This window comes from Urtica dioica, chromosome 3, assembly GCF_054948205.1.
Source record: "Urtica dioica subsp. dioica isolate 48M chromosome 3, U.dioica_male_clone48M_v1_H2, whole genome shotgun sequence".
Taxonomy (NCBI): Eukaryota; Viridiplantae; Streptophyta; class Magnoliopsida; order Rosales; family Urticaceae; genus Urtica; species Urtica dioica.
In genome coordinates, this window is record NC_142758.1 from 41625326 (window position 1) to 41648644 (window position 23319).

The 23319-nt window shown below is 34.9% G+C and overlaps 4 protein-coding genes and 1 pseudogene across 5 annotated transcripts; 3 read left to right on the forward strand and 2 right to left on the reverse strand.

The window, feature by feature from the left end:
* Window positions 1-1889: 1889 nt before the first annotated feature.
* LOC149402844 (uncharacterized) lies at window positions 1890-6830 on the reverse strand. Its single transcript, XM_089608543.1, has 6 exons — window positions 6788-6830; window positions 3213-3268; window positions 3050-3171; window positions 2876-2944; window positions 2588-2646; window positions 1890-1983 (listed from the first exon to the last, which is right to left on the reverse strand). Exons 1-6 carry the CDS (start codon window positions 6828-6830, stop codon window positions 1940-1942), a joined length of 393 nt encoding a protein of 130 aa, XP_089464669.1. The 3' UTR covers window positions 1890-1939.
* Window positions 6831-6973: 143 nt separating this feature from the next.
* Window positions 6974-9481, forward strand: LOC149402845 (PLASMODESMATA CALLOSE-BINDING PROTEIN 2-like). Its single transcript, XM_089608186.1, has 4 exons — window positions 6974-7163; window positions 7242-7484; window positions 7607-7643; window positions 8964-9481. Exons 1-4 carry the CDS (start codon window positions 7112-7114, stop codon window positions 9178-9180), a joined length of 549 nt encoding a protein of 182 aa, XP_089464312.1. The 5' UTR covers window positions 6974-7111; the 3' UTR covers window positions 9181-9481.
* A 2993-nt stretch (window positions 9482-12474) lies between these two features.
* On the forward strand, window positions 12475-13593 carry LOC149402846 (uncharacterized; annotated as a pseudogene).
* A 1626-nt stretch (window positions 13594-15219) lies between these two features.
* On the forward strand, window positions 15220-18829 carry LOC149402847 (Tetratricopeptide repeat (TPR)-like superfamily protein). The gene is made up of 7 exons (XM_089608768.1): window positions 15220-16017; window positions 16640-16862; window positions 16946-17428; window positions 17654-17860; window positions 18121-18258; window positions 18341-18529; window positions 18648-18829. The coding sequence occupies exons 1-6, from the start codon at window positions 15314-15316 to the stop codon at window positions 18524-18526; spliced, it is 1941 nt and encodes a 646-aa protein (XP_089464894.1). The 5' UTR covers window positions 15220-15313; the 3' UTR covers window positions 18527-18529; window positions 18648-18829.
* A 381-nt stretch (window positions 18830-19210) lies between these two features.
* LOC149402848 (triose phosphate/phosphate translocator, chloroplastic-like) lies at window positions 19211-22383 on the reverse strand. Of its 2 annotated transcripts, none has more exons than XM_089608770.1 (12): window positions 21769-22383; window positions 21488-21559; window positions 21330-21395; window positions 21140-21218; window positions 20929-21049; window positions 20747-20842; window positions 20524-20636; window positions 20311-20388; window positions 20075-20191; window positions 19854-19953; window positions 19662-19762; window positions 19211-19546 (listed from the first exon to the last, which is right to left on the reverse strand). In XM_089608770.1, the coding sequence occupies exons 1-12, from the start codon at window positions 22071-22073 to the stop codon at window positions 19517-19519; spliced, it is 1278 nt and encodes a 425-aa protein (XP_089464896.1). In that variant the 5' UTR covers window positions 22074-22383; the 3' UTR covers window positions 19211-19516. The 2 variants fall into 2 exon arrangements, with proteins under 2 accessions (XP_089464896.1, XP_089464895.1); XM_089608769.1 differs by having other exon boundaries at window positions 19211-19549; window positions 21769-22380.
* Between the last annotated feature and the right edge of the window lie 936 nt (window positions 22384-23319).

Sequence of the window (23319 nt, forward strand, 5' to 3'; positions counted from 1 at the left end):
AACCAAGAGGGCCCTCATATTTAGGCCTTTGCCTAGATGGACCCTAATGTCTTTAGACGCACGAATCAGGACCAGAGATCTATAACGACAATCCTCACACACCATTTTGATGTTATTGATTTCTCATCAAGGAAAAACACAACCAATTTCACCCCTCAAAATAAAAAACTCACTAGCTCTCAAACTCAAGAGAAAAACTTAGTCCCCACCGCCTCATATTTTTCACTTGAAATTATGTTGAATGTCTTAGCGAGCGTCAGTAAAATCTCTTCGCACTCGATAAATCATATATTTCGTGTCTTGTTTATATGACGGGGCCGAAAGCCCAAATCTACATCGAAGAAAAGATTAAGCATGCCCATAACCATCCTGGTTAATTGTTCCCTCCTAATGCTCGTTAAAGGTAGAAGAGAGGACCTAATATGGCACTAAATCTAAAACTTGATTATTACTTTTTTTTTCTATAATCTTATTAAATGATTATTTCTTAGTGAATTGATAAACTATCAATGCAATTAATAATCTTTACGAATTAATAAATTATAAATGTAATATAAAGTTTGTCGCCAAACCAAAATCCGAGAACTACTTAATTTTATATTTAACTTTTCTTAATAACTTGATTGCTTACTACATAAGCTATGCAAGCTTCTAAAGATAGTTTTGATAAATAAGTGTGAAAACATAGATAATTGATATTTTAATCGCAATATTGTTAAAAAATTCAGAAAGTGTATCTTTCATTTTATTTTTAATAAATACTCCTAAAAGAAAAAGGATTTATTTATGGATCAAGCGGCTATATAGCCAAATAAAACTTAAGCTTTTGCAAAATAGCCATCGTTTGCCAACTATAAGAAAACTAACCCAAGTAAGATTAATCTAGGCTGGATTAAATTTAATCCCAACGAACTATAAAGACAAAATATAAGTTTTATGAAGACTAGATTAAAATTAATCGAGACAGGATTAAAAGTTATAGTACTCTCAATTGGCTATTTTGCTATAACTAATGAAACTGTGGCTATTTTGCAAAAAGTCATAGTTTGAATTGGCTACTTCTGTCACGCCCCGGGAAAGGTGGGGTGTGATTATTGAATACAAAATAAACTAATAAACTTTACATAACTAACCCACGGTGCATACTCAGTTAATTACTTTACAAGTCCAAAGATAAAAGAAAGAAAACGAAAATTAAAACCAACCTTCGACACTTGATAGTCTATCCAGCGACCACCTTCAAACTCTCGACCACACTTAATCCCGAGGTCTTTCTAACCCTTCTCCTTCTCACATCCTGATTATAAGAAAAATTTGAGGAAATAAGGGTGAGCCTGAGGCTCAGTAGGTGCTATAGTAATGGTTTGATTTTTAAAAAGATTTTCGAAAATAATACTTACCGTATAATAATAATATTCTTGTCACGTATAAATCACCATACACGTACAAGTATACCTTGCAGAAATGTAAATTGCAGAAATATAAATGACAAAAATTTAAATGTGTCCTAGATACTTCTAAAACGTGTACTATCTCCTGAGCCGCCTGCCAACTTAACCCGTGGCAGTCCTCTGATCAGAGCAAGATGCACTCTCCGCACCGTATACATGTGTGTGTGAAACCGGCTTGTCCAGGATATACGAAACATTTCCTTTCGTAAATACAGGATATATGTATAATATCGAAAATATTCTCAACTTCATAATCGGATATACCGAATTGAAGTTCCGCCACATTTTCTAAAAACGGTTCTAGGTTACGTGGCACGTTCACAAACATTTTCATTTCGAAAATAATATATACTTGAGGCCAAACCATAAAATCAGGAGATAAGGGTTATAATAACCTACCTCGAGAGTAAGTGTCTATGTCGCTCTTCCACAAGACGTTCGCTCGTCCTGTGAACCTGAACGTTCACTAAAATCGAGAATCCAGACGTTCACTTACTCCGTGAACCCTCTAAACGACTTTCAGTCTTGAGTCCTATCACGGTCAATCAAACCGATCCTGAATCAGAATTCTACGAGTAATCCACAATACTCAAACTTAAACGTGCGATTTAAAAGAATCGTAGAACCCAAAGACATATCCTCGGAACAAAACTTCAAACGATACGAGCACGTGTAAACTTGATCGAAAAACCACGATCAATCTCAAAACCGAGAAATAATTCTAATAAGCAAGTTCGTTCTCCTTTGAACGAATCTAATCTCATTTCTATAACGAAAACCGAGAAATCAAACATCAAACTAATGTCGAGTTTTAATCCAAAAACTCATAAACAAGTCTCAAATACATTTCTGCTTAATTTCTTGAAATCCAACAAAACCCGTTCAACAACAATTCGGGAATTAATATGGTCGTACAACATAACCAACTTTTGAATTATTACGTATCTGAGCTCAACGAGTGTCAATTCTGAGTTCTCACAGTAATTCTCAAATTCTCACTTAGCTCAAAAATTAAATCCAAATACAACCCAAAGAAATTTCCTTAGCTCAAAAATTAAATCCAAATACAACCCAAAGAAATTTCCAGACATTCTCGATAATAAACTCGACCCGGAACATATAAATGAGTCATTTACTTATAATCTCCATATCACAACGAGTCCAATGCTTCCGCGTAGAAGCATCAACTCCGAACCTGTGACACGAGATAATCCATTAATTCAGAACATTTGTCCAATACCTCGATGAAACACTCAACCCCTAAAATTTCTGAAACTCAAACTCAAAAATTAGAAACCTAACCATCCAGAAGTTTGAAACCAACACGCAGCAAAACCTAACATCGATCGGACCACTCGCACCCAAATTTCCGAAATTAAAATTCCAAATTTTATGACCTAAGGGAGATATGAGGTTTCCCTTACCTCCGGGTATTGACGAACACCGGCGAGGTTCTCGCCCTCTGTCTCTTCCTCGAGCAATTCGGCCGGAAACTGTGAACGAACAAAACCCCCAAAAATTCGAATTTCAAATTTCAGTTCATCCTAGAAATTGTTCTTCAATTTCGGGCAAAAGATGAAGAAGAATTTCGAAATTACCTTAAATGATTGTGACCTTGCTGCCTCTTCTTCTTTTCCAAAAATCCGACCACAACCGGGAAAAGAAAAGCCCCAAACTTTGATTTCGAAATACCCTCAAAATAAGGACAAACCTCCGGCGAGAATCTCTTTCTCTCGGCTGACCCACGGCGCGCGCAACCACGGAGAGCGCGAGCTCTGATCTCCTCGCTGGTCTCTTCTTCCTCCCGCCCAATGTATCTCACTCTCTATCTCATTGTTTCTCTCTTTCTCAGTCTCTGATCTCCCGCTCCCTCTCTCTCTCGGTTACTTCTTTTTCTCTCCCGATTTTCTTCTTTCTTCTTCTTCCCCGTTCTCTTCTTTTTTTCTCGTTTTTTTTTCCTGGTTTGGTGGCTTCTTTGGTCGGCCAAGTGATAATCACAAATAAAGAAGATGATTCCTTAAGGTAAGTGGTAATCTTGACGTGGCATAAAATGAGTGGATGAAGATAAGGCAAGAGATAAGACCAAGAGAGCATATCTTCGAGAATTACAACTCCGCCCTTCTTTATAAATTCTCTTCAAATAGGTCCTGAAAATTGTTACAGTTATATCCTTCATCGCCTAATTATATAATTAAGTCCGTAACCGATTGCACTTTTAATTATATGTTTCAAACCGAGAATTTTCTCGTTCGTTCTCGATTAATTCAAATATATTCAAGGTTTCTCGGAATTAATTCTCGTCCTTGAGAATTTATTTTCTTAAATTAAATTCCGGAATATCTCCTCGGAAAATAATTTATTATACGAAACGAACTCGATAAACCCTTTATTTTATTCCGAGATTTCTCCTTACCTTAATATATTTCAAATCCAAAAATACTGGAAATACTTCTTAGAAAATTAATTTACATAATTTTCTCGTCCTTTGATTAACTTAATTTACGACATTAAGCTTAAATTTCGAGTCGCTACAACTTCGTACCATTTTTCCTTTATTTATTTATCTCGTTGAAATGTACTAGATATCTGGTACGGATGTAGTTCGTATCTAGTCAACAACTGGTCAGGAAGTAGTTCGCAATTTGTTCACAATCACTTTTATATGAATGGTTTTTACCATAACTCTTCAATCCCTCCAAGATATGATTTTTGCAATGTATATATAGAAAATCTTATGAGATGATATAGTTGATTATGCAATAAGTTATCTAAAACATTTTATTTTATATTAAAACGTCTTTAAAATCATTTACTAATAATCATAATCAAAATCTTTCATAAATAGAGGTGTTTGTGATGTAGTGTTGAATCTCCTTTTAAAATGATATTGTTTTACATTTTTGTTTAAAAGAAGAAAAAAAAATCTCTGATAATTGTTTACTATTTGAAAGAAAGGATTTAATACAAATCACTATTTCAAAACAAGTATTACACTTTAAAAATATAATTCTTGTAATTTTTCTCATTAAATTAGTTTTTCTTAGTTTGTACTTTGTGATGCAAATCTAGGACCTGAAATGGATGCAAGTGGATCTGCATCGACTCAATGACAACGTCAAGAGATCCAATAAGTTTGACAAGTCGGCCTCTCACAAGAATTAGGGTCAAACAATTCAAAGAGTGTCTAAATGAGTTGATTCAACGAGTTGGCTCATTTGTGTCCAAAGTTGGTGCAAATCAAATACAAAAGAGCCTAATTATAATGATTAAGTTTCTAGAAGAGCAATCAAAATGCATTGGAGTCATCAATTGAGTGATAAATGAGGCCGTTCACTATCCTCTAATAAGCACTCAGAATTGTTGTACTTTTTGGGGTGCTTATACTCATTTAGTGTGTTGTCTAATATGTCTTTAGTGTGTTTTAATGCTTAACCTTTTGGTTTCAAAGTTATAAAGCTGGAGAGTTATTTGCATTTAATGCTCTTTTAGAGTTGTTGGAGTTAACTTGTTGTTAAGGCTATAAAAATTGTATTTTGGTGATTGTATTCATATAACAATCATTTTCAATGGAATATTGTGAATTTTTGTCTTTCTTTGTTCTTGAGAAGATTTTTTGAACTTATCAAGTTTATCTTGTGACGTTTAACAACTTGACTTATCAAGTTTATCTTGTGACGTTTAACAACTTGACTTATCATCTTGATTCTTGAGCATTGTTCTTGAGTATCTTGGTGTGACGTCATATATTCAATAATCTCTTTAGATATTGAGTCAAGTCTAGACATTATTATCATTTGCATATCTTGGCCTGTTTTCTCAATCATTGTTATTGGGTCTTATCACATTTGTTGGTAAGGATCATATCACTTTGAGCTTCAAGTTTGATGGGTTTTTTTTTTATATGTTATTATAGTTACCGATTTTCACCTATAATTCAATTTGGATGAGTTTTATTTTCGTCTCTTATCCCCCAACTGCGTCATTGCCCATCGATTTTGTCAAAGTCGGGATGAGCACATAACTAACAACTGGTAAATTTATCAACACTTCAAGTGGCTTAGTCCGACTAATTTTTCTAATCTAGCGACGTAACAAATTTCAGACATGGTTTTAATGATGTAGCTAACGTTTGGTAAATTTTGTAATATAGCCATTTACAAAAATAAACGGTTAGAAAATATCAAAAATACCCTTATGTAACATAAATCATAGAAACCAACTACTAGCCAATGTTTCAGCCAGCTAAAACTTATCGCGTGTAAAATAAACGAAAATTAACTGAAATTAACCTAAGAAAACTTGATATCGCAACTAATTGGACTACAAAAAAAAATATGGAATAAAGGAGATCAAGTTAACATGTATTAAAGCTGCATTATTTGGCTGCGATCAAAACAAAAAATTAAAAGGCAATTCATCATCAAAATTAATACAAAAATATTATAAGTAACCGTGCAAAAATATAATAGGTAACCGTGCAAAAATAACTATCTCACTTTCTCTTTCTTCTCAATTATCGAAAGTTTCTCTTCTAACGTCTGATATCGTGTGTAGAATAAACGGAAATTAATTGAAATTGACTCAAAAACACTTGATATCGCAACTAATTGGACTACAAAAAAAGAAAGAAAATATTATGGAATAAATCAAGTTAACGTGTATTAAAACTTCATTATATGGCTGCGATCAAAACGTTGGTTATATGTTTATGTTCAACCGATTTTAATAATGGTTAGTGTAGTAATTTGTTAAATGACTAATAAAACCACGTCATCATTTGTGGCTATATTTAAAACTTAAATGAAACGTTGGTTAGATTACAATATAAACGTTTCAAGTGGTACATTCTGTGTAATTTTGCTAGCAACGCAGCAACGTAGACTAGATTATTTTCTAACTGTTTATTTCTGTAAATAGCTAAATTACAAAATTTATTAAACGTTGGCTACATTCTTAAAACCATGTTTGAAATTGGTTACATTGCTAGATTACCCTATAATTTTTTTTGTTTTCGACCAAAATTTGTAAATTGTTCGAAAATCTAGTAAAGTTGGCTAATATTTGATAAAATTGTCGAGAAATGTCGAAATTGGTCGAAATTTAAAAAAATGGTTGATTTTAAACAAAATTGGTCGAAAACATATAAATAAGGACAATTTAGTCTTTTTATGTGGATATATTGGTGTAGACTTATTCAGATATGTGTTATGTGAGAGGGTTTTACTAGTTTCTCTAAAATTATACTTATTTTGTAGTAAGGATGGGAAAAACATTTTTTAGTGTGTTCGAATTCCGTTCCGACCGCCAAAATTTATCTTTATATCAGAAAAAATTACCTTCATTGGAAGAGGTGAACATCCTCTGTAGAGTCTGACCCATGATGGGTTAATTATTAATCAAACTCTCGAGTTTATCAACAGTTTAGAACCGTTTGAAAACCACTAAACGGAGCTTGTACTTGTACAGTTGTACTGTTGTTTGCAATTTGCATTTATATATAAAATAAACTATTTAAAATCTGTCACTCACTTACACTCTCTCTCTCTCTACCTTTTTTTTTATTCTCTCTCACACTCTCTCGCCACTTCCATTCAATATTCCCAACTTTCCCTTCCTCTCTCTCTCTAAAAAGCTCTTGCTATATCTCACACCGACCAACCATGGCGGCTCTACTCTACACGCTTGTTTTCTTGGCTCTCGCTGGCTGTTCCAGTAAGCTCTCTCTCTCTCTCTCTCTCTCTCCTTCTTCTTTCTCTGATAAAATGTGTGTATGTATATATGTATGTATAGGCGGTTCATACTGTGTGTGTAAAGAAGGGATGGACGAAAAGGCCCTTCAGAAGACGATAGACTACGCGTGTGGATCGGGAGCGGATTGCTCGCCCATTCACCAGAAAGGCGCGTGCTTCACACCCGACACCGTCAAAGACCACTGCAGCTACGCCGCCAACAGCTATTACCAGAGAAACAGCGCCGCCAATGCCACCTGCGACTTCTCAGGCACCGCCACTCTCACATCCTCTCCTCCTTCTGGTACGTGACAACACGCGCTACATTAAAAGAAATGTGTTTCCAATTATTATTATTTTTTTCATAGCTGGGGTTTTTTTTTTTTTTTTTTTTTTTTTTTTTTTTTTTTTTTTTTTTTTTTGCAGGCATGAGTTCAACTTGCGTGTACCCTTCATCTGCGAGGTAAAGTTTGTGACTTTTTAAAAAATAAAAATCATTATTTTGAAGGTGGATTTGTCTGGCATTTGTGACTTATGAGTTATGATGAGTATGACCATTTTATCAGCGTTTATGACAGTGGGGCCGTTTGTTTTAGTTTTCTAAACTCGTTTTCTGTTTTTAAATTCTGTTTTCTGATTCTAATTTTTAAATTTAAAAAACTGATTTAAAATTACGTTTCAGAATATTTTAAATGTTGTTTGGTTATGTTTTCCATTCAATTGTATAGAGATAAAACAGAAAACAACTTTTCATTGTTTTCTGTTTTTTAAACAAATTTCAAAGAAAACATAAACATGATTCTAAATCTGTTTTTTGAATTTATAACCAAACAGTTTTTTTAAAACTGTTTTCTAGAATTTAGAATCAGAAAACAGAAAACAAAAATAGAAAAGTTAATCAAATAGGGGCTTAGTTTTTGTACCTTGCGATAAATCTTTCTGCCTAAAATGTGGTATATTATTTTCTGGTACTGTTGATATATTGTAGCTACTGAGGTGTTTAGTTTATCACAATCTAGCATTAGGTAAAATTAGATCTTTGTACCCTAGCTTGATTACAGACATTCAATATATAGTTTCCATGAAAAGAACACAACACCATATGCTCTTTTTTTTTTTCCTTTGTTTTTTACTGCGACCATTTTCCCGACTTTATTATCGAGAAAATTTAGATCTTTTAACCGCAAAAGTCAAAATATAGTTTCCATGAAAAGAACGCAACACCATATGCTTTTTTTTATTTATATTTTTTTACTGCGACCATTTTCCCGACTTTATTATTGAGAAAATTTAGGTCTTTTTAACCCCAAAAGTCAAAATCTTGGTTACAGACATTCAAAATATAGTTTCCATTAAAAGAATACACACCGTTTGTTTTATTTTTTACTGTGATAATTTTCCCGACATTACCATATGAGCTAGTTTGGTGCCAAAAAGTAAAAAAAACAGTCAAAATGCACTTTTTTCTTTTTAAAGAGTATTGAGAGCTTATCTCAGGCCCTTATTCAATGTTGATGTCTGTCTCTGTTGGTAGTTGTAGAGATGGAATATCAGGTGAACCCTTTAACCCATCAAATTCTCTACTAAGGTTAATTTTAATAGAAATCTCTTCCAAAACGCTTAACCATGGTTTAGAAATAACAAAATTTAAATATTAAAAATTACCCAAAATACCCTTACAAAAATGCGCCAAAAATCAGTCAACCAAAAAAAAAAAAAACTGTTTAATCTTGTAGGAAGGTTAAAATGCGCATCTTAATCTGTATTATTTTTAATTTTGTAGCACCGCGGGCACGAGCACGGGCACGGGCACAAGCACGGGAAACCCGTCGATGACGTTGCCCAATGGCGGGACGACAACTGGGATTAACCCTTTCACACTCGGTCCCTCTGGCGGCTCCTCCTTTGACGACACCAGCTCCGCCTCTGCCATGGCCGCCCAAACTGGCTCGTTCATCCTCATTTGGTGGTTCTCTTCTATCATGGCCTTTCGCTGCTGAGAAACCTTTTTTTTTTAAGAAACGACGTAATGTATTGTGTCGTTTTGTCACGACCAAAGAAAAAAAAGGGGGATTGAAAAAAACACGCTTGCCTAGGGTTTTTCTTTTTTTAGGTTTGTGGATTTGATTCCTCTTTCTTTCTAATATTTTGTTTTGCGATCGCAGATCTTTCTTTGGTTTCCTTTTGACAAAAGGAACACGTTGTTTTTTGTTCTTTGTTGTTGCTTTACTCTCGAGTACCTTTCTGTTTTTTTTTGTAAATCTTCGTTTTATTAGTATTATTTACTAGCATTGTCTGAAATACCTGCGAAAATCGCCGGTATATCATCGATAAGAGTTGTTTTGTTTGTTTGTTTTTTTTGTTTTTAAACATTCTCAAGTAAAGGAATACTTTTCGAAAACATATACTTATTTTTTTTTTTTTTTTTTTTTGCGGCAAAAATACTTAATATTATATTTCAATTGCAAACCGTTAAATAAAGTCAGTTAAATTTGATCATTCGTATAACAAAATAATTAATTAAAAATAACTTTAATATTATAATAAAGCAATAATGATATAATTTAAAACCTTTTTAATATTAAAAAAATAATTAAGCATTTAAATATTATTCATGCTTGATTTATTTAGAAAAATAAATAGAAACCCTTAATAATATTATTAATGCTTTTAATACTTTAAATAAATAGATATGAAATTATTTTAATAATATTATTAATGGCCAATTATAATGTAAAAGTCAATAATAATTAAACCTTTTATTATTAAAATGATATTATTAATTTTTAGTTAATTTTATGAAAAAAAATATGTTAAAGCGTATTTCATTTGAGGATGACACGTGGATTTCCGTCAAATTTAACTGACTTGGTTTGGCGGTGCAGCTGAAATTTAACATTAGGTATTTTTGCCGCAAAAAATAAAAAAAATAAATGAGTGTATGTTTCCGAAAATATTAAATATTTATGCCGTCATTTCCTCTTTTTTTTTTTTTTTAATTATGCATAATTAGATATGCTATATTTTTCAAGCATTTTCATGGAAACGATAACTATTTAAAACTTGCACACATGTAGCATGTCTATTGCACCCACACAAATTCGTGTATGCAGCACAAGAATGAGCAACCTAAGGCTACGGCCAACTCCAACCATGACACTATATTTGGTGTTAAATCAACACAACTTTTGTGTTGATTTAGCACCAAATTTTGTTTCAACTCCAACTACAACACCAAATTTCACACTAAAAATATTATTCACCATTATTATATTATTATAACTATACACTTTTTTATTAACAAATATTTAAATAAATAATTATAGTGTCTTTATTTTTAATTACGTGATTAAATTATATATTACTTGCTAATGTTTAACAAAAATAAAAAATTTAAAATAATAAAATTCTGAAATAAAAATTACATTACTTAAAAAACATATTACATCTAAATAATTAAAAAAAAACATACATTTGAAATACAGATTACTTCATACTAATTATCAGAATTAGTATATTCGTTCTACAAGTGCTCAATTAATGCATTTCGAAGTTCAATATGAGCATCTCTATTCTTGATTTGTCGGTGTCGAGCTAAGAATTGTTGAAATCGAGCATCTTAATCGTCTGCCATCTCAACTTCTGCATTTGGGACTTCGGTTCGTTCTTCAATGGTTGGACAAACATCGCGTTCATCTTATATTATCATATTATGCATAATAATACACGATGTCATGATATCATGTAACACTTTCTTACTCCATAAGCGGGATGGTCCGGCCACAATTGCAAATCTTGACTTCAATACTCCAAATGCATGCTCCACATCCTTTCTACATGCTTCTTGTTTCATTGCAAACAAATTTTTTTTGGGCCACGGGGATCGTGAATAGTTTGAACAAGGGTCGACCATTTTGGGTATATACCATCAGCTAGATAATAACACATATTAAATTCTTTTTCATTAATGACATAATTGGCCGGTGGAGCATTACCCTCAGCAAGATTAGCAAAAAGATGGGATGCCTCTAGCACATTAATATCATTATTAGATCCCGGTAGACCAAAATATGCATGCCATATCCAAAGATCATAGTCAGCTATTGCTTCTAGAATAATAGTAGGAGATCCACTACGTCCAGCATATTGACCTCCCCAAGCTGTTGGGCAATTTTTCCACTTCCAATGCATACAATCTAAACTACCCAACATACCTGGAAATCCTCGACGCTTGTTAATGCGGAGTAGCCTTGCAACGTCATTAACATCAGGTGCTCGAAGATAATGGCCTCCAAACACCTCGACCATGGCACGACAACATCGCTTCAAGCACACCAAAGTTGTAGACTCGCCTATTTTGATATACTCATCGGTGGAATCTGCTGGTGATCCATACGCTAGCATTCGAAATGCGGCTGTTAGTTTTTGTAAACTAGACAACCCGAGTTTACCGACTTCATCTCTTTGTTGGACAAAGTAATTGTCATGTATTTGCACAGCATCATGAATACGAAGAAATAAAGCTCTGCTCATTCGAAATCTTCGTCGAAACATCGTCTCTGGGAATTGAGGATTCTCTGCAAAATAGTCGTTGAAGAGATTGCGAGCGGCTTGTTCCCGATCATGGTTAATAACTACATGACCAGGAACAGATCCGCGATGAGAACCTTGGGTATTTAGCATACGATTTAGCATAAAATTGTTGTTTTCTGTAATTTGAGATATGATTTTATTTTCTAGATCTTCATAAAATTCATTATCGGAAGCAGAAGATGATGAAGAAGAAGAAGATGGTACATAAGATGATATATAAGATGAACTACCATATTAAGAATTCATCTTTTTATGAGGATAAGAAGTATACGGTGAAGAAATGATGAAAATTTTCAAGTATGGAACTCATCATTTATAGAGGAAAAAATAGATCCATACCATCATCAGAAACCAACAAATAAATCTAGACCATCGAATTTCTAGATCTAAAATCTAGCCGTTGCATTGTGTTGTCACGTCTTGTCTCTTATCATTATCAGAAACCAACAAATAAATCTACACCATCGAATTTCTAGATCTAAAATCTAGCCGTTGCATTGTGTTCTCACGTCTTGTCTCTTACCATTATCAGAAACCAACAAACAAATCTACACCATCGAATTTCTAGATCTAAAATCAAGCCGTTGCATTGTGTTCATCAACTCATTATATAAATAAGACATTCATGAACTCATTTCATCACAAACTCATTCTTCAACTCATTTTTTCACAAACTCATCCTTCAATTCTTTTCTCTAAACATGACTTCAAGTCGCGGTCCTACATATACTGTTCAAGAAGATATGCACTTGTGTCATATCTATCTTGATATTTCTCAAAACCCAATCATAGGGATTTTCAAAAAAAAAAAAGATCAATTTTGGGCAAGAATTGAAGCAGATTACCACTCAAATGGAATCCACAAAGTTAGACCACGAAGATCTTTAGAAAGTAGAATGGCAACCATTCTTAAAGCTGTTTCCAAACTAAGGGGATGTGTTAACCAGATTGAAAATAAGAATCCCAGCGGTGCTTCGGAACAAGACATTGTAAGTATATATTTTGTGGATAATATGAACTCAATTTTTTTTTTTATTTATACTTACTAACTTTTTTAACATTATCCTCTTATCAATATGTAATAGTTAACTCAAGCAAAGATGTTATTGGTAGAGGATAAAGATTACAAGAAAGGCTTCAAATTCGATCATGTCTGGCCCATCCTTTAAGGAATTGAGAAGTTCGCTAATAGCAGCTCAAACACCGAGTCACCGAGTCCTAATTTTCCTTCATCTTCATCATTTTCTACCGAGTCACCGGCAACCCCCGGTATGAATTCTTTTGATCTTAACATGAACGATCGAGAAGGTACTTGCAATTTATCTGGAAAGCCAATGGGTGTAAAAAAAGCAAAGAGACAACAAAAAGAGGGAGAAGAATTAAAAAAAATGATGGAGAAAAACAATAATCTTGTTCGATCTATTAAAGATACTAGTTTTGATAGAATTGAGCTTCAAAGACAAAAAAATGAACTTCGGAAGAAAAAGATTGAGCTAGCTCAAATGAAAGAAGAGAATAAAATTTTATTTATGAATTTGGATACTGTATCCGATCCAAATATGCGTGTATTTCTTGAAAAAGAAAAAGAAAAAAATATGCAAAAAAGAGCACAGACAACCCAAGATGAAGAACAAGGAGGAGGTTCTAAATATTATGGATCTTAATATCGAGCATCTAATTATCAACGAGATCAAGCTCAGGAAGATCGAGCTCAAGAAGATCAAGCTAATGGAGAACAAGTTCAAGGAGATCAAAATGAAGATTTTACTCAGTATTATAATTTATTGGGTGGAACCGGAAATAATTTTTCAGGCTTTTAAATTATGTTTTTATGTATTTACTATATATTTTGAAATTATGCTATTGTTTTTAGTTTATTTTGTGTGTTTAATTTGGACTTTGTAACCTATGTTTAAATTTTTAAGTTTTATTGAATTTTATTTTAATGTGTTTTTGTAGTCAAATTATGAGTTTTGGTGTTATATAAATATTAATAAGGGTAAATATAAGTATATATATATGTAAAACTTTTGTTTAATGCATAATTAAAATACTTAAAAAAAAACATTTGGCGTGTACACAGTGCCACGCTATATATGGCGTGACACTGTGTATAACGCTATATATAGCGTAACATTTACCGTGTGATTGGAACCCAAATCCCACCAAATTTGGTGATTTGGCGTACCATTGGAGTTGGCCTAATAAGTAGAAACAATGCGTGTGATGTCTTTTCTACAAGCAAGCTCAATAAAAAATTGTTTGACCCAAGCACATAAATTCGTCTATATATTTTTTATTATGCATGTGATGTCTTAACGAAAAAAATTATTTAAATTGTTTTTTTAAAATAGATTTGATTTACGGGCATGGCATTCAATGTAATTCATTTGAGTCATTGCAACACTACAATTCTATAATCATATTAGTGAGGCAATGTAGTTCTCTAACCTTGGAGAGAAAGATTAACAGTTCCATAATTTTTTGTATTTGAGTTGTTTTTACTTATTGAATTGATTACGCAATGATTTAAATGACGGCTAACCTAACTAACTTCTAACCACCTAATAGCTTGCTCAAGGTCAACAATCCTCATGAGCTTGCTTTGTTGAAATGGAAATCTCCATTTCAACACGCCCCCTCAAGCGGAACGGTGATGACACATCATTGAGTTTGTCCTTAAGCTTAAGGAACATGTTTATTGGAATTCCTTTAGTTAGAAGATTAATTATGTGTTCGACCACACCGTAGTTCCAGTTCCTTGTTAATCACCAAATATTAAATAAAGTAAAAATTAATATCTATATGATTTGTTCTTGTGTGATACACAAAGTTTGTTGTAGCTAATGTTGCTTCACACTGAGCGCTTAAGTGATTGTGCCTTTGAGGACCGATAAACCTTTTTATAGGCCAACAATGTGGAGTTATGGGGTTGACTACGAAGTGACTGAGCTTGTTGAAGTATAGGCAATGTCAAAGCTTTTAATGGTGCGTTTGTACAATGAGGGATTATCCGTATGATTACCATCAGTTTTTGACAAACAAATCAACAATGTACTTGGATGAAAGATCGATACAAATTAGTGCTGTCTCAGAAGGCTTGAATATTGAGGAAGTAGTCCAATGAATCGAGGTATAGAGCAAACTTATGATTTAAAGATAAAATGAGGAATGAAAGATACTGAAAGTAAACTCTTTTTTATTTATTATTATTGAAGTATGTAAAAATGACAACTTTTTTTCCAAATGAAAATATTTGAATAGTTTCATAATTTTCAGATCCACATATGTATTTTATTTGCATTACCAAAGTAATTAAACTTAAAATGGCAATTTTTTTCGAGATGAAAATATGTGAATAGTTTCAAAATTTAAAGATTAACGTGTTTATTTTATCAATTTATCATTGATCGCAATGAAAAGAAATGACCATGCTTACCAACGATAAATCTCAAATAACTTTTCACATTTCCCAAACTCAATAGAAAAACCCTAACACAGTTACAGTCACAGTCCATTCCTCTCCCCGGAGCTCCACCAATGGCGTCCCAAATGTCAATCTTCCGTCGAACGGTAATCCAGACGCTAAAGCAAAAGAACTCCTACACCAACGCAATCAAGACTATCACCACCTTCCCCTCCCTCTCCCAATCTCCCCAGATCTCCGCCGATCCGTCGCCGCCGACGGAATCAACCAACTCCGACACCGCACCGATCTCCGCCGATCCATCGCCCACCGAAACCACCGTCGCCGAGTCTCCTCCACCGTCGGGAGCCAGTCCTCTCCCGCCAAATCCGGCCTCAGGCAGTCCTCTCTACGGCGAGAATTGGCGTAGCCCAGTCCCTGTCTCCGCCGGAGGAGGCTCCGTGATGCCGATCGGATTCCTCATCCAATCGCCGGGATCGCGAGTCCAAACCCTAGCTCGGACCGTAGACGCGAAGGGACTCGAGGACGTGTTCGCGGACTGGACGGCGTCTCAGAACTGGGTGGACATGAAGCAGCTCTTCGAGCTTTGGGTCCGGTCTTTGGACAAGGCTGGGAAGCCGAACAAGCCTGAGGTCAACATCTTCAACAGCTATTTGAGGGCTCACCTGATGATGGGAGCCACCGCCGGAGAGTTGCTTGATCTTTTGGCGGGGATGGAGGACTATGCCGTCGAGTGTAATACGGCGTCGTTTAACCTTGTTCTCAAGGCCATGGTCAGGGACAGAGAGACCGAGGCTGTTCTGAAACTCCTTGACAGGTTAGGTTTGTTTTTATGTTAACCATTTGAACTTCTTTTTGTTGTGATTATTAGATATCGGTGTTGAACTTATGTATATGTAAATGTGGAAAGTTTGTTTAGGAATGTGTAGGCTACAGAATTAAGTCGATACAGTGGCGATTGGTTTCGCTATTCAGTTTCGAGCTGCGAAATGGATTGATAAAAAAATAAGAAGCTTTCTTTTTGTCCTAGGCTCGTTTTCTTTCCGTGTAAGAATTCTTGGAATCGGGCTTTGTATTGTGCTGTGGTGAATGGGAAATATGGATACTATAAGCTAAGAATTGAGATGTCTTTGTGAAACTACATTTTAGAGGGTGATTGAAAACCGTATAAGATGGGAGGGTTTTTATTTGACCGTGTTTGAGTAGTTGGTCTGACCAAACTGCAAGCATGGAAAAGGGAATAAACTAGTGGAGATATTAATTAGTGTTGAGATGGGTGAGTTTTGATTGACCATTTGTGCAGAAGATTTTGATTTCTTTCCCATGAAATCTTAGAATTGTGAATTTTTTAAGTAGGGGTTTATATAACTCTGGCTCTGGCCACTATGGAACACGGGTATGAATGGCGGGTGACCCTTCTTCCATACTTACTTTTTCAGGATGCTAGAAACAGGCAAACATTGTGCACCAGATGAAGAATCGTATAACCTGGTTCTTGGCTTGCTTTTTCAGACCGAGAAGATTGACGATGCCTTAAGATATTTAGATTTATTGTTAAACTCCGGATGTACATTGTCAGTCTTGGTATTTACGGAGTGTGTACAAGTTTGTGCCAGAAAGGGTAGACTTGATGCCTTGGTTTCGATAATTGACAAGTGCAAGGTACGGAAACCAATTCTTACATCATATGGTCTTGAGGCACACAAAAATTAATATATATCTTTTTTTTTTCTTTAAATTATCAGTCGATGGTCCAGAACAAATCCCTTTGCCCTACCTGGAATTCGTGCAAATTCATCGCCGATATTGCTTTGAAAGAAGATAACAGCAAGTTGGCATATCAGGCGCTGGAGTTTATGGCCAAATGGATGGCAAGAGGAGAAAGAACAAGACCCCCGACCTTCCTCTCTGTGGACGAGGGTTTACTTATATCGGCTATTGGAACGGCTGCGAGAACTTACGATTTGAATCTAGTTGATGCTTCATGGGCAATCTTACGGCGCTCGTTGCGTGATAGTAAGCCTCCTAATCCCGAAACTTACCTCTCGAAGATATATGCTCTCGCATCGTCGGGCAATCTTCACAGAGCTTTTGTTACCCTTCGCGAGTTTGAGGCAGATCATGGCAATTCCCCCGAAGAAGTACAAGAGGAACTATTTTCTCCGTTCACCTCTTTATATCCGTTGGTCGTCGCTTGCTCCCAGAAGGGTTTTGAGACTCTAGATTCGGTGTGTATTTCTTCTTGATTGTTAGTAATTGGCGCTATGGTCGCCATGTTTCTAAGCGCTGAGAGCAATATAATTTGACTCTTGCGGTTCTAATTTTATCTCGGAATAGATGAGCCCATGTAGATTTATGAGGCTGGTCTACAAGAAAGTGAATCCCCTGACTTATATATATATATAAATATATATATATATATATATATATATATATATATTATCTTTTTTCAGGTGTATTTCCAACTTGAGAATTTGAATCGCTCAGATCCTCCGTACAAGTCCATCACCGCTTTAAACTGCGTAATCTTAGGATGTGCCGGCATTTGGGACCTCGATCGTGCCTACCAAACATTTGAAGCTATTAGTTCTGGTTTTGGGCTGAACCCAAATATTCATTCTTACAATGCTTTGATGTCTGCTTTTGGAAAGCTAAAGAAGGTGGGCATTATTGCAGTGTGTCTGGCTTGGCTTTTTTTATCACTGTCATTTACTTGCATCTAATGCAAACCTTACTTTGTATGATAATTAAGATATTTATTGCTCCTTAAAGCAATTATTCTACTCTGCCCAATTTTATTTCACAGGAGTTTAATTAGGTCTGATATGGAATTGACTATTCCTTAATCCTTGCCACATGGTTCCCGTTTGTACAAGAAGCCAATGCATTGCTAATATTTGTACTCTTGTGATCCTCTCAGACGTTTGAAGCTGCAAAGGTGTTTGATCACATGAAAAGCTTGGGCGTTAAACCAAATGCCACATCGTACTCGCTACTTGTCGATGCCCATCTGATCAACCGAGATCAGAAATCAGCTCTGTCCGTGCTAAACGACATGGTAAAGACAATATGTTTTCGGGTCGCTGATTTTCTGTCTTTGCAGAAAAGTTAGTAAATATGCTTTAAAATTTTTTTTGCAGGGAAATGCCGGTTTTGAGCCATCAAAAGAAATGCTGAAGAAAATCAGAAGGCGTTGCATTCGAGAGCTGGATCAGGAAAGCGAGAACCGTGTGCAAGCCCTGGCTAAGCAGTATAATGTTCGACTGATTAGAGAAAACCGTGCGGAGATGCTATTTAATCTTCAGTATGGCACACAATATGCATGATAGGTTAGTATCTAATTATTTGTCTACCTCTATTTACCACTTATAAGCAAAAAAACATCGCTTATATTCTTTGAGTTCAAATGTCACTGTTTCTCAGTGAAAGTTCGCTCTTATTTTGTAGGTTTCCTTATTGGTTTAGATCATCTGAACCCCAGAAATAGTCGAGGAATAGCAATTCCCAGCCTTCTTTTCGGTGATTTATTTTTTGCCGTGTTTGTATATTACCTTTTTTTTTATAACCGATTTTTTCAAGATTGGCAAGCGAGGATTGCTTGGATCTTAATCACTGTCGCCTTTCCTTCATTTATTTGGCCTTTTGCAGTAGTTTCTTTCCTTTTTCCAAGAAAATAATAGAAGGGCAGAGATTATGTAGGCTTTTTCTGATGACCAAAAAAATAAATTTGGAATCGAGACCCCTCGGATATGGCACAGCTTAACTAGGGCATTTGTTTGTCATATTTTACTAACGTTTATAACCTTCCTGCTATGTAGAAACCAAAGCATATACGTTCATGCACTTGGATCCCTTATTTAAATAGCATAGTTATATTAAAGTGAGTTGACTTGTAATCTCACTCAATATCTAATCTTTTCGACCTTTTTGTCGGACCTTTATTCTCTCTCTTAGCGCACCATAATAAATGAATAGTCTCAACATAGAAGTGTTTTAGATGCACCATAAAATGCTCAGAAGGTTTTGAATTTATTTCGGCAGAAATAATGTTTAAGAGATATGAGTAGTCCACACAGAAGTGGAAGCATTGCAAGAGGAGTGATAAATATCTGTTTGACCACTTGGATTCCATGAGCCTGCATTTTTTTTTCTCACCCTAATTTTATTTCAATGGAATAAAATCTCATGCCAATGAAAATTTTAATTCCTGCCTCCTAAAAATGTCATATTGCAACACCCCTCAACAGGGATTTACTAAAAGCTGTCTTTAAATCAATGAACTAATAAATAGTTCTTCCAAGCCATCATTAGTCCCTCTAGGATGAAGCCGGAGCCGAAGATGACTTCTTCTGAAAATGGGATATAAGATTATTCTCAGTCCAAAATTTGTGTAAAATCATCGTAACAAAGACAACTTGGTGTAAAAGAAAAAAAAAAAAAAATCTAAAGTAAAAATTTTACCCTTTTCTCTTCTTCTATGTTCGCCTTAATCAGGGAGTACATGGCAACACCGGCGATCGCTATCACCGTACCAATACCAGTTTGGGTCGAGATTGTGTTGCCTGCAAATAATAGTGTGCCAGTTTAAGCATAAAAGAATTAATCAAAGTAAAAAGCATAAGTTGGTCAAAGAAGAGTTTGATGAGTAGTTACCGAAAACAACAATGGAGAATCCGATAACGAAAACTCGCTTCAACACGTTTCCGACGGCATGTGTGAGTGGCGCGACTCGTTCCAGGGTATTGGTAGCGAGCTGAAAATGAGCATTACGAAAGACGATCAAATGCGAAAAGAAAGGAAATAGAAAAAAAAAAGAGAATTTCAAGAGCATTATTTCTCTATAGATGGTAGAACATTCCGATCAAATCGCGTACCTGGTTGTATAGATGGTAGAACATTCCGATCCAGAATAAATCAGACAGGAATTTGGTGAGTCCAACTTTAGCAATGGCGTCTTTGAAACCATATTGCACTAACTTTGGTCCCTCGATCTGAAAATTATTACCATTAAGATCATCATCTGAAATTATTCGTGTACAAGCTTGACCTCAGAAGATAAAAAAAAAATAATGCCTCAAAAATTAGATTTCTATTATGTAAGTCAACTTACAATTACAGCCGGTGGGATGCAAAACGCGAGGGCGATAATAGAAATATATGCGTAGACATTGGTGCTGTCCATTCCCGTCTTTTTGAAGAAATAAACAAAAAATTCAACAAATAAATTACATGAAAAACGACAAGGGGGGGGTAAAAATAAAATAAAAAGAAAGATCAAGTTCTTAAACAATGGACACATAATAAAATTGAGAATATACTTTACCATTGCTTTCTTCGAATAAATACTTCTGTACGTGAACGCAATGTTCGAGATCATTGCACTGACGAAGCCGGTCCAGTTGAAAGAAAGCTCAGTCAGTGATGCCATTGATACACCTGAAACCCAAAAATGCATATCATTAGCGAATTAGATGTACTAAATCACGAAGCTGCAAATGTTTTAAAGAAAGGGCAAATTGAAAAAAAGAAAAGAAAAAGGGGTTTACCAATCACGACCGGAGCCAAAGACAGCCAAAGAGACAGCGGAATCTGATGTCCCAAAACAAACTGAGAAGCAGCAGCGTTAAAGAACGGTTCAAGAGCTGTTGAACAAACACAAATAACCAAGATAATTAATTTACATGTAGAATTAAACAGAACCCACTAAAAATAATTTACACAAATTTACCTTTGATTGTGTGAGTGAACGACACAGCGACCGCGGCGAATGAGACATTGGACATGACATGTCCGAGAGCGTGACAGAATGCGACCGGAGTCAATATCAACAAGAGCTCCTTGTTAATTGGCTAATAAACAAACAAAAAATTAGTACTGCAAAAAATAAAATAAAAAAATTATTATTTTTCAATATCAACATCTGGGAATATAAAGCTTACAGCGCGCTTAGGTAATCCAATGGACCAAGAAACAAGACAGTAAACCACTCCGACGAGAAGATGTACAAGCGAAACAAAGCTGTGATACAACCATGGGAAATTCTTGTCTTATTGCTTGTGAGACAAGTTAATTAAAACCTCGAGAATAATTGTTTAGCCATCAAAAGTCAATTAGTTATAGAAGACTTACAATGGGTATGGGAAATAGTTATACACCTTCTTGTTCAGAATATTGAATATGACATTCAAGAAGTACCTGTATATTCACAGCCATTAATTTGAAGTTGTTTATACTTTATATGAATAACAGCATTGATGTTCAGAAATGGGTTTTACTTTGCAACTTACCACATGAAGAAAAAGAAACCGGTGATCAGAAATGGGAATCTCTCTAAAAAGGTCTTCGCGGGCTTGACCAACCTGCAAAACGAATGTCGTTTTTTTATTTCGAATCGAACGAGAGATAAAACGACATGTCGTTATTACAGAGCTTATAGAAGTTGGAAGAAGAAATAAAATAAAATACAAAAAATAACAGCACAAGTCAAAAACTTATCTTTCAACTTTCCTTCGACTTTATCTCACAAATCAAGCAATAAAAAAAAAAAGAGGAGAGAGTTAAACCGAACCCGTCGGAACTTTCGATCCCGTCGCCGGAGGCGGCTTTCGCCGGCGAGAGATCACCGGAGCTTCGCTGCCTCAGACGCTGGTTCCACATGGAAAACCCTAGCGACCTGTTCGAAACCTCGACCGTACTGTCGGAAGCTCGGACATTGCCGGACAGAGGCGAGAAATCCAAGCTATGGAGTCTAGAGCCGACCGATCGCGCCTTGATCGCGACGAGTCTCGCCGGAGGCTTTGTCGGAGACGAGAACAGCGACGACAATCTGGCCGTGCGAACCGGTAACTGGACTGTGGTGGTGATCGAAGCCATCGTTTCTCTTCGATCGCCAAACTAAACAAGAAGAAATGATTTGTTTATATAATATGTTAGGTTTCTTTATATTTTCTTAAATTTTTTTTGGGAGATAATGTAGAAGTCGAGAGAGAAATTGAAAGTGAGAGACTTTGTTTATGTTTTTATTTTCTTTTGTTTTTTTGGTTAGGGGTTCAAGACATGGACTTCACAGGTAGTCTGGTAGATAAGGATATTTTGATTAACTTTATTTTTTTAATTTTTTTTTTGTATTTAAGGATAAAAATCAGGCAAAGTGAAATGAGAGCCTCAGAAATTTCTGGTGGGATGGGTGTGATGAAATAATAATAGTAGAGAGAGAGAGAGAGAGAGAGAGAGAGAGAGAGAGAGAGGGTGTGTGAAAGCGATGTTTGTTCACTGATGTGTTTTTGTCTCTTAGTTTTTGTGTTTCTCACTTTCTCTCTTGTTTTGAGTTTCTGTAATTATGTTTTAATGTTGTAGATCAAAAAATATATAATCTATTAGCTTAAATAATGAACTGTTTAAATTGGTGATTTTTGAATTTTAAGCTAATTGGTTTGATTGAATGTTTGATAAAAGCGTTTCAATTGTGTAGTTGAAGTAAACCACCTTTTTTTTTTTTATAAAAAAAATAGTAATTTGAGTGATATTGCACGGTTTTAAAGCAATGATTAAAATGTTATCTAAAAATGATTAATTTTCGGTTGTTACTAAAAGACAGAAACACAATTAGTAGCTACATTGTTATTTTGCGATGAATTTTTTATTTTTAGTTTCAGCGGAGTTTCGATGTCTTTAAATATTTTTACCGAATTTTAACAGAAAATGTCTGATATTCATTTTTGTTTATGATTTAGATTCACTTTCACGTGTATCATTCTAGTTTAGTTAGATCATCTCCAACCAAACTCTAAAACACATTTTGATATTTGCTCTAATATAGTGTTAAAGTAAGTTGTTTGGTTGTCTTAAAAGAAGAAATTCCAGTGCAAAACTGTGAAAGCGCAAAATTTGTAGTCCAACAATGACAAAAAACTTAAATCAATAGGTCATATAAAAAAATCACTTCATTTTATTTTTGATTGGAAAAATCACTTCATTTAAAAGCAACAAATCTCGCTTTCATAAAAAAAAAGCAATAAATCTCGCTTAGTTTTCCATAAATATGTTTATTAATGATTTCAAAACAGTAGAGAAAATAAAACTAGCAAAGATTTTTCGATATAGATACGTATAATTTTCT